Source organism: Artemia franciscana, chromosome 17 (assembly GCF_032884065.1).
Source record: "Artemia franciscana chromosome 17, ASM3288406v1, whole genome shotgun sequence".
NCBI lineage: Eukaryota > Metazoa > Arthropoda > Branchiopoda > Anostraca > Artemiidae > Artemia > Artemia franciscana.
Window position 1 is genome coordinate 9,657,822 of NC_088879.1, and position 12,219 is coordinate 9,670,040.

The 12,219-nt window shown below is 33.0% G+C and overlaps 1 protein-coding gene across 1 annotated transcript in view; it reads right to left on the minus strand.

The window, feature by feature from the left end:
• LOC136037808 (E3 ubiquitin-protein ligase DCST1-like) overlaps positions 1-11,226 on the minus strand; it is a 30,154-nt gene extending 18,928 nt beyond the window's left edge. The window contains exons 1-2 of the mRNA XM_065720641.1: positions 11,097-11,226; positions 564-813 (exon numbers count right to left, since the gene is read on the minus strand). Of these exons, the coding sequence (XP_065576713.1) occupies positions 564-813; positions 11,097-11,115 (269 nt within the window). The 5' untranslated portion in view covers positions 11,116-11,226. The remainder of the gene's footprint in view (positions 1-563; positions 814-11,096) is intronic.
• Positions 11,227-12,219: the final 993 nt, after the last annotated feature.

Here is a 12,219-nt window from a genome sequence, read left to right on the forward strand (position 1 = left end):
CAGTCGTATCGTCTCAATTTTACTTACAGCACTCTTAAAGGCTAATTGCTTTCCAGGTAGACAATTATCAGATATTTTATTTGAATATTCTCTGGGATATCGGTCCTTTGAAGATTAAGAAAAAGGGACTTAATTCATTTATTTCTGAATCGTCCATATATTCCATTTTATACAAATTGACAAAAACGCTTTAAATTGCATAAGACAAGTCTTTGTTTCCTTTAAATACGAAAAAAAACGCAAAAGTAAAATCCAGCTTATTACCGAATCGAATAAAAATAAATCTGATTTATTGCATGTGAAAAATACTTGAGTAAACTTTGGAGCCATTTTGTTCCTTTTTTTAGTTTCAGGTTTTCTTGCATACAAAACTTAGGTTAGGAGCCGAAACAAAATTCAGGAGAGAAAGGATACAAAGAAAGATCTTACTCCAAATTTTATCCATTTCGTCCTAGTTATATACCCCCCCCCCTCACCACCAAATAAACCTGCTGGTTATTGGTCACTCCCGAAGAAAAAAAATATTGCTTTCGCTTAGAATGATAGGATTACCAAAGTATTACCTTTTAGAATAATCTTGTAAAAGTGTAGTTTCATTGTAAATCAGCTCTTGGGAGCAAGCCATCGATTTAGAGGCTTCTGAGGCATTTTTATACAAGTTAGTAACAGGTCCTGCTATCAACGCTGCCACTGCCAGAGCATAAAGGACAGTTCGTCCTTTGCTTGTTGCTAATGTAGGAATTAAAAGCAAAATTGTGCATACTGTTCTTCTATAAGGCTCTTCAATCAGCAGCTCATCGTCCTTTTTGACATCTGAAATATATTTCTTTTCAAAAGATCTTTCACCTTTCATGTACTTATAGCTACTACTACTGCTAATAACTCACTGGAAGAGCAAACTACCTAATGTTAGACAGTCACTTACGCTCCTTCTCCACCCAAATACATTCAAAGACTTATTCTTAACCTCTCCCTTGAAATTGCAATTTAGCTTAAATTCTTGCTAATGACCTCTTTCGACAGCATTAGGGGACAGCCTGTTTTTTATTTTGCCCCAGATAAACGGCCAAAAATCCTAACCTTTGACAATCTGTCATTCTTCATACGTAGCTGACCCACCTGAACCTTTTTTCATTATAATCATAGAAAGCGGGACCGAACCACATTTTTGTGCTTATTCCCATTTAATTTGGGAACCTTATATTTCTAATTAGTTAATATGTATTCTTTTTAAATTTATGAAATGATATTTACGAGAATAAATAACGTTCAAGAAATACTAAGGATGCCTTCAGTTTCGTTTGAAGAAAGAAACTTCTTTTCTTTAGTTTTTTTTTGAAGTTTCCAAAACGTGAACGCTCAACAAGGACAATTTTCTAAGCCAATCTCCCAATTAGCCCTTTAAGTAAATTAGTAAGTATCTTCACAAATCTTACACTGCAAATATTCCAACATGCTAAAAAAATCTATCAGAATAAAAAGTCAGCCAAAAATACTCAAAATAAACGTCGTTATTGAAAGAAATCTTTGTCTAAAAGCTGAGGTAAACTACAACCGTATTGAATAAAGTGCTTGTTCTTAACTTGAAAAACACTACCTCTGGCTAGCCCAAGATCATATCCATAGGAGACTTGGGAGTATCGAACCCCCCCCCCCCCAAAAATGCTTATCCGACTCGTAAATTTTTTTTACGTAAAACAAATTTTTAACCCCCCCCCCCCCGTCCGAAAAAATATTGAATAAGACCCTAGTCAGGCCATTTAGTTTCAGGAAGGGGGCTGTAAATCTAAGATTGGAAAAAAAACGTATGATGTCCTTTCAGTCAACTCAAAAAAAATTTACCGTAAAAAAAAAAACTGAAAAAAAAATGTAGTCATAAAAAAAAAAATCTTAGACCCCATTTATAATTGAAAAGAAAGTATTCGTGACGGTTGAAGCTTTTAATATAACTGTGGACATGGAAGCCAAACAAAAAAAAATGTATAAATAACAAAATAAGCTTGAATATTTTGGCTTCATATCAGCAAGCCCTTATCAGCCGGAAAAAGAGAAAAATAGACAGAAAAAGGTAGCTAAAAAATGAAACACACAAACACAAAATAAAAACAAAAACAATTCAATAAGACGGATGCAGACCTATCTTATGTTCGTTTATTCCACTTGTTTAAAAACAATACTTATAGTTTATCATAAGCTGTTTTTTCCTTTTCTATTTTCATCTGAAGGTTTTTATCTTAGTTGAATTGCACACTTATAAAATGACTACACTTATAAAATGAGAGATTACTTGTGAGAAACACTTTGTGACACAGAAATGTCCGTCCTTTTTACTTGCTTAAAACTCCATACAAAAGAACAAATCAGGGGTTGTATTAACCAATCACACCGACAGGTAAATGTAACAACGAGTAAAGAAGGCGGGATTATTTAGCTTCCTTGTTTGACTTGCAATCAAATAATAATGTGATTAGCAAAGTAAAAGTAAAAAGTAAAAGTAAAGCAAAGTAAAAGTATGACAATTGACGACATAAAAATAGCTTAACTTTCCTATAAAAATAGCCTGACTTCCCTATTTGGTATATACATAAAGAACAAGAGCTAAGAGCTCATATGACACTTGTGACGAGACGAGAAGAGCTAAGAGCCAAGAGATCATATGGTATGAGCTCTAACAAAATTCTATGAATCAATAGATTGATTTAAAAAGGAAAATAAGAGGCTTAATGCCGGTCAGGATTTAAAATAAGAGCTCTGAGTCAAGAGCTCCTTCTAAATATCAAAATTCATTAAGATCCGATCACCCACTCGTAAGCTATAAATACCTAATGTTTTCTAATTTTTCCTCTCCCTTTAGCCCCCCAGATGGTCGAATCTGGGAAAACGACTTTATCAAGTCAAATTGTGCAGCTCCCTGACACGCCTACCAATTTTCATCGTCCTAGCACGTCCAGAAGCACCAAACTCGCCAAATCACTGAACCCCTCCCCCCAACTCCCCCAAAGAGAGCGAATCCAGTACGATTCTGTCAATCACGTATCAAGGATATTTGTTTATTCTATCCACCAAGCTTCATCCCGATTCCTCCACTCCAAGTGTTTTTCCAAGATTTCCCCCTCCAACTCCCCATAGTGTCAAAAGATCTGGTCGGGATTTGAAAAAAGAGCTCTGAGACATGAATTCCTTCTAAAAATCAAATTTCATTAAGATCCGATCATCTATTCGTAAGATAAATATACCCCAATTTTCACGTTTTCCAAAAATTCCGGTTTCCCCCTCCAACTCCCCCCAATGTCACAGGATCTGGTCGGAATTTAAAATTAGAACTTTAAAGCACAAGATCCTTCTAAATATCAAATTTCATTAAGATCTGGTCACCCTTTCGTAAGTTACAAATACCTCAATTTTCTAAATTACCACCCCCCCCCCCAATTTCACCAAAGAGAGCAGATCCGGTCCGGTTATGTCAATCACGTATCTTAGACAGGTTTCTATTCTTCCCATCCACTTTCATCCTGATCTCGCCGCTTTAAGTATTTTCTAAGATTTCCGGTCCCCCCCCCCAACTGCCCCCCCCCCAATTACGCTTGATCCGGTTGAGATTTAAAATAAGTGATCTGAGTTAAGAGGTCCTTCTAAATATGAAGTTTAATGAAGATCCAATCACTCCTTCGTAAGTTAAAAATACCTCATTTTTTCTAATTTTTCAGAATTAGCCCCTCCCCCAACTACCCCAAAGAGAGCGGATCCGTTCCGTTTATGTCAATCATGTATCCAGGACTTGTGCTTATTTTTCCTACCAAGTTTCATCCCGATCCCTCCACTCTAAGTGTTTTCCACGTTTTAGATTTCCCCCTCCCACCCCCCCCCCAATGTCACCAGATCCGGTCGGGCTTTAAATAAGAGCTCTGAGCTACGATATCCTCCTAAACATCAAATTTCATTGAGATCCGATCACTCGTTCGTAAGTTAAAAATACCACATTTTTTCTAATTTTTCAGAAATAACCCCCCCCCCCCAACTACCCCAAAGAGAGCGGATCCGTTCCGTTTATGTCAATCATGTATCTAGGACTTGTGTTTATTTTTCCCACCAGGTTTCATCCCGATCCTTCCACTCTAAGTCTTTTCCAAGTTTTAGGTTTCCCCCTCCTAAGTCCCTCCCAATGTCACCAGATACGGTCAAGCTTTAAAATAAGAGCTCTAAGACACGATATCCTTCTAAACATCATATTTCATTGAGATCCGATCACCCGTTCGTAAGTTAAAAATACCTCTTTTTCTTAATTTTTTAGAATTACCCCCCCCCCCCAACTACCCCAAATAGAGCGGATTCATTCCGATTATGTCAATCATGTATCTGGGACTTATGCTTATTTTTCCCATCAGGTTTCATCCTGAACCCTCCACTCTAAGTGTTTTCCAAGATTTTAGTCTTTTCCAAAGATGTTTCTCCCCCTCTAACTCCCCCCAATGTCATCAGATCTAGTCGAGATTTAAAATAGTAGCTCTGAGACACAATATCATTCCAAACATCAAATTTCATTAAGATCCCATCACCCACTCATAAGTTAAAAATACTTCATTTTTTCTATTTTTTACGAATTAACCGGCCCCCCAATCTCCCCCCCCCCAGATGGTTAAATTGGGGAAACGACTATTTCTAGTTTTAGCTGGTCATGTCCCTGATACGCCTGCCAAATTTCATCGTCCTAGCTTACCTGGAAGTGCCTAAAGTAGCAAAACCGGGACCGAAAGACCAACAGACCGACAGACAGACAGGCAGACCGACAGACCGACAGAATTGGCGATTGCTATATGTCACTTGGTTAATACCAAGTGCCATTAAAATGGAATTGGCTAAGTAAAAATGTGATAATGATCGGCGTCAAAAGACAGCTTGATTTCTGTTTCTAACATACGCTCAAGGAAACATGGGATTGGGTAAGTAAGTATGTAACAATTTAAGTCACAAAACACAATTACTCCCCTTTGTAATATACTCAAAGCAAATTTGGTGATTATCAAAGAAGTCTGTGACCATTGAAGACACGAAAAAGCCCAATGGATTTAAAGTACACATTTAAAATAAAATTTTGTTACAATAATATTTATCTTGATAAAAAAAACGAAGAGAAGATAAATAATTTTAAGAAACTGAACGATGGTGATTTCCAGCTAGTGAAGAAAAAAAAGAAAGTTTTTCTTTTTTTGAAGAAAAAATGAATCTTTAACCTTTATTTTTTGTTTTTGAAGAGAAGGAGAGCCAGTGAAGACGATTAAAAGGAAAAAAGGAGTACTACGACAAACACCTCCGCTAAGTCGTATTAAAAGCCTCAGTACTAAAAAAAAAAAATTGACATAAAAGAAAAAACTACATTTTTCTTTTATGCATATCCTAGGTATTTTTGAAAACCACATTGCCTTTTTCTGACGTATAAATAACATTTTAAATGTGAAAATCTTTTTATTTGACGAAAAAAACTTCGACATAAAAGTCTGGTCAATGACCCAGCAACTAGGAAGTGAAAAAGATTTGCATCTTTAATTGCTTGGAATTGAACAAAATCGAAACACAATGTGTAATTAATTTTGGTTTTTTATAAATTTAAATGTTTTATTTGTGTTATTTTAGCTTATCTGCTGAAGACGGTCACCGTGTATTTGACCGAAATATCCAGATCTTTTTGTGTTTCACAGACAAGTAAAATATTTTCTCTATTGAACTGTTATTTATACCTATATGCATTCTTTTTCCTTCCCTTTCATGGGCACTGAGGAAAGCCTAGTGGCGGTCTTTGTCAAAATTTTTGCTTTGTCTTTTTTTCATTGGCTGAAAGTCACTCTCGTTTGGTTTTCTGCGCTTATTGATAAACGTCGTTTACAGTCCGTTAAGCCTATTTAGTATCTTCATTTTTATTTCTGGCTTTTGTTAGAGAGAGAGAGAAACAATTTATTGAAAGTTCATTGACAGTATCTGTTCGTACACAGTCAATGGAACTATAATGTTCATATGCGCTTTGCTTTTCATAGAATAGTCTTTGATTTCCTTGGTGATGTTATTTGCTAATGCCATTTTTGTTTTGCTCGCGATTTCATTGTCTATAACCACATTATTTCTACATAGGTGACTGTTTCAACATGCAGACAAGATATGGTTTATGATATTGGTAGCGCAGTAGGCCTTTCTCCTTTTTACCTTCCGTTGAATGCTTTTGCCTGAAAGATGACAATACAGTTTATCAACAGATAGCGTATTACCCGTACTGTAAGCAAGACGTTGACCGACGTTGTCAACTACTATTTTTAAGCTTGCAGTCTCTCCGAATTTCATCTCTGGAAAAATTCTTGTAAATCCATCGTCAGTAATATTAAATTTTTTCAGTTTTCGGAAGGAAATTGGTCTCTCTCTATCATGACAAAGCTCACATATATTTCCAGAGTTGTCAACATTAGTGCTGGTTTCTTAGTTCAAATATGTGTCTTTGTCAGCATGCGATGCTAAGATAATTCTATCATGTTGACTTACTTTCTTCAAGTATTTCATCTTCACTTTTTCATCATTTCTATTATTCTTTTCAATGATGGTATTTTTTCGGTATACTATCAGATACTATTAATGTTCAGCGATACTTTGCTTTTCATTGAATAATCTTTAATTTCCTTGGTGATGATATATCACCAAAAACAAAATGCCCTTTTTATTTTGCCTTCAATTTCACATTCTATTAACACATTATTTTTACAAAAGTAACAGTACTGGCAACTAGACAAGATTAGCTTTATTATATTGGTAGAGAAGTATGATGTCATTTGAATGGTAGTACCAGAAAGATGGCGATATGATTTATCAACGGGTAATATGTTACCAGAACAATTGCAAGAAGACGTCCTTCGTCATCAATTATTGGTTTTATGTTTGCATTCTCTTTGCGTGCTATCATCTCTGGAAATGTTGCTCTCGCATATTTAGCATTAGGAAAATTGATTTTTTTATTATTCCAAGAGATTAAAGAAATTTAATCTCTCACTGTCATGATAACGCTCGTATACATTTCCAATAGTGTCACTACTAGCACTTGTTTCATAGTTCAAATATTTGTCTTTGTTAGCTTTCAATGCTACGACAGCTCTATCGTGAATACACACTTTCTTCCACCTTCAATTAGAATAAAGATGTAAGTGTGTATGCTTCTAGTGCACAATTAATATTGGTCAAAAACACACATGAAATTAAGTTGTGTTGATGATCGACCACGGAGAACTATGGAGGCAGCCACATACAAAAAGTAAAAATTACATAATTTACCTATGATTACATAATGATACCCGTCAAATACCCATCAAACCCTAAAAGTTATTGTTCTTGTGTTAAATTTAACTGATGGAGGGGGTGTCTCTAAAAACATTGGAAACCACTTCATACATCATATATAATATATATATATATATATATATATATATATATATATATATATATATATATATATATATATATATATATATATATACTAGCTGTTGGGGTGGCGCTTCGCGCCACCCCAACAGCTAACAGCGGAGAACCCCACGCGGAGAAGATATGGTTTATGATATTGGTAGAAGAGTATAATTTTCTTCTTCTTACCTTTCGTTGAATGATAATACCCAAAATACGGAATATGGGATATCAATGCCTATCGTGTTACAACGAGCGCTATTAAGAAGTTGGCCCTCGTATTCCGCTAATATTTTTATGTATGCATTATCTTTGAGTGGTTTTCTCTTCCTTCGGAAAATATTATGTGTGTGACTTATGAAAAATTCCCACTCATCTGCCTCTGAATTTTGATTATATCCCATAGCATATGTCTCAAACTCTAAAAAAATTCTGATTCATCTTTCTCAGACTTTTGTAATAAAAAACTTATTTGCCTATTTCAGACTCTAGTACGCCACTTGTGAAACTAGTAGTAGTGTCTGTGTCTGACTGAATCTTGATAAATTCCCCACTTTATATGTATCTAACTCTAAAAAGAATCCAATTTAACTCTCTCTGACTTGAAAAAGTTCTGTTTGTAAAAAAAAGTTTTTCCCAAATTAAAATTGTCCCAAAGCAAAACAAAATATCGCTAGAAATATTGTTTATCTGATAGAACAAATTACGACTGACATATTTTCACCATATTCATTTTGTATTTTTTAAAAATAGCGTGGTTTTTATTATAAGCCTTATTTGTGTTTTTAAGATTGGAAAAATTTGAAAAAACTTGAAAGCTAAAAATAAAACTAAGTAAAAAAACTACGAACATTATTTTTCTAATAGAAAAAAATCGTGACTGATATATTTATATTATTTTGATTTTCTATTTTTAAAATATTTTAAGCGATGTTTTTTTGTTATAAGTACATTTTATGTGATTTTAAGACATGGAATAAAAGTTAAAAAAGTTTCGTGAAAAAATTCTAAGTCAAAAAGAGTTTTCAATGATACTTTACGATATGGCAAAGAAGTTGAAAATTTTCAGTTAAAAAAATCGAAGTAAATAAAATTAATTTGCTCAGAATAAAAAATAATTACGATTCGCCTGGAGGGTTAAGCTCGTAACCCAATCGAAGGCAGTTTTATATGATTATTAGTTTCCATATTGCTCTTTACCGTCCCCTGAAGGTCCGGGTTCAAAAATATTTCAGGGATTAAATATGAAAGTTCAAGAACGGCTAGCAGGGAGGGGTGTCTTTTAAACTAATTTTTTATATGATTGTCCCAAATTATATATATACAATTCAAAAATATACAATTCAATGGTATAGCAAGTGCGTGAAACCTACTGCTTAGAATGTATTTTTAAGAATATAGTAGTATCCTTGACTTGTTGTTTAAAATAGCTAACGCATCGTTCTTTTATCGTATGAAATCCCAGGTCTCACGCTCAATTTTTATACCTGACAAATAACTATTTTAATTTATAATTCTGAGGGAAAAGAATTCGATTCATCTCACTCTGACATTAAAATATTCTCCGTTCAAAAAAATAAAAAAACTTTCCCAAAAAATGGTCCCGAAGAAAAGAAGCGTCAATACAAGCATCGTTTCTCTGATAGAAAAAATTACGAGTGAAATTTATAGCATCTTCATTTGTATTTTTAAAATATCTCGTGATTTTTTTGTTATAAGCATATTTAATATGTTTTTAAGACATGAAAAAAAGTGAAAAAAATTGAAAGTTCAAAAAACGAAGTAAAAAAAATGTTACTGCAAATATTATTTTTTAATAGAAAAATCACAACTGATATATCTATATCATCTTCAGTTTGTGTTTTTTTAAACCACAAGGAAATATTTAGAAATTTTCATTTAGAAAAAAATAAATGTCAAAAGAAGTATATATAATAAGATTTTAAGACATGGAAAAACGTTCAAAAAAGCTCAGTTGAAAAAATCTAAGTATAAAGAACCTAAGCAAAAAAATCAAAATGTTCACAATAAAAAATAATTAAGATTCACCTCAAGTGTTAAGCTCGTAAACCACCCAAAGGCAGTTATTATGTGCTTTATAGTTTTTGTATTGCTCTTTACCGTCCCCTGCAGGTCCAGGTTCGAAAATACTCCACGGACTAGAATTCAAAAAGTCAAGAATGGCTAAAAAGGAGTTTTTTTTAACTATGTGATATGTGATATTCGAACACTTACAGTTCAAAGGTATAGCAAGTGCATAAAACCTATTGCTTCGACGGCATTTATAAGAACATAATGATATTATTAACTTGTTGGTTCAGATGACTAACAGATCGTTCTTTTATCGAAGGAAATCTCAGGTTTCACCCTTTGATTCCTACATCAGAAAAATAATTCATAAATTCATTGGGTGTGGTCGGAAGTATTATTAGGATACTACTTATTTCATTTGATTTACCGTTTTTCCCTTCTATGTTTTGAGCGCTGAGGAGATGTTAGTAGAGGTTTTTGTCGAAACATCTGCTTTGTCTTAGCGTTTTCCCATTGGCTGAAAGAAACGCTCGTACGAGTTCTCAATATTTTTTGCGTTTATTGTCAAACGTCATGTATATTCTGTTTATTTTTTTGTTTTTTTAGCCTATAAATGTTAATGACTATTGAACTAAGAATTACTGAATCTTTTATATATCAAATAAATAATCCTCTTTACTAAAATTCTCTGAACATCCTATTTTTTTCAACTTAAATAAAATTCTATTAATCCTTTCTATTATATTTAAAAATCCTATTCTACATTTCTTCAAAAATTTAAATATTTAAATTATAAATTAATAAACCTATTAAACCTATGTATATTCCGTTAGGTGCATTAAGTCTATATCTTCATTTTTCTCACTGTTTTTTGGAAAAGTTATTTTGAACCCTCCTTGCCTCAAAAATTTGCCAGGCACCTGCGGTCAATTTAATTCTTATCATAATAACTGAAACATTTTGACTGTTTCTGGCAATTTTTAGGAACGTTATGAATGATCTTTGGTGCCTAGGTGCTATAGCGACCACACTCATGGAGTGAAGTAATGTAAGAAATACACCAAAACATGATGAAAATATAACAGTTTAGTAATGAATTATAGAACCTAAAACATTATGGAAAAGCAGGCCATCTAGAACGCATTATATTAAACACCCAGCCTAGCCAATTCTATATATTAATCATTTAATTAAACTGTTACCTGCAAAGTATTTTATTTCATTTATTCATTTATTATCTTAGAGTATGCACAGAGAAACCGGTTTTACCACAGATCAAGAACATCAGTATGGTTGATATAATGATCAATTACATTATCTTTTATTACAATTTATTTAAGACATCCCAAATAATAATCTCAACTTCTTTAAAAAATAATTAATTATGATTGTGTTAAATTATTTTTAATTTAGAGTGTCACGATTGGCGTAACAAGAATAATACCTTAGAATTTCTGGGCTATTTTTGAAATGGAAGTATAGGACAAAATTTGACCTTGTTTTGGATCTTTAAAATAGTTATTTTGAATTCTCCAAACCTCAAAAAAAAATTTAGCGAGTGCTGAGGGGCTATTTAATTGATGAGCGAAACCCTATGAATTTTTCCGACAATATTTGGAAGCATTAAGACCTACCTTGTTTGTAATTATCCATTTGAAACAAATTATCCCAGAATAATATTTAACACCAACTACATATTCGTTTACTAAAGTTCAAGAGAAACAACTTAAATAAAAAAAACCGTGACTCGCAAAGCATTCTTTTAGCATACTGTTCCGGCAACATGCCATGTTTTTTGGCATTGATTTCAAATTGCTAAATGATGTCACATAACTGTATTTGATGACGGAATAAGGGAATCATTTTATTTTTGTTATAATTAGGGGTGCACGGGTGCCAATTAGAAAGGAGGTTGAGGGGACAGTTGTCCTCCTAGATTCTGATTAACATTTTCTTGGCATTTTTTTTTTCAAAAGATGCATGAAAAATACCTTTATTCTAATCTTCATTAAAATATAAAATGTGAAAAGTAAGATAATCCTTGCCCCCTCCTCAGCTTTTTTAAAATTAGTGCTACTGCAGGTGCGGCAAATTAGCTATAATTGTGAGTCAATTAATTGTATTAAATGTATATTTTCAATAAATATTTTTATATATTAGCGGCATGTTACTATGCATATATTCACAATCCAACTTTTTTTTAGTGATGGTAAATTATATATTTAATGATCAATTCTTCGATTAATGTTTAATTAATTATAACATTAATTAATGATTTTTATTCCAAGATAATATTTAAGGTAAATAACAAATGATTAATGATCATTTGGTAATTGAGTTTTGGAACCAACCCCTACATCACCAAGCAAGTAGAAACATGAAAATCATTTTCAGTTAGATGATCAACTGGGATTTTCAAATTAATTTAAATGACTAATTTTCGTGACTAATTAAAACGATTTATTTTACATGACCAAATTAAATGAATAAATTAATTTAAATGGCTCTTATTATGTTTTTTCTCTTTAGTTGGCGGCATTTTCACTGCAATAAATTTTGAAAATGACACAGGAAAACGTAAGATAACGAAGAACAAGAGCTAAGAGCTCATCGGGTATGAGCTCTAACAAATTCTAAGAATCAATAGATTGATTTTTTTTTTTAATCAGAGGCTTAATGCCGGTCAGGATTTAAAATAAGAGCTCTGAGTCATGATGTCCTTCTAAACATCAAAATTCATTAAGATCTGATCACCCA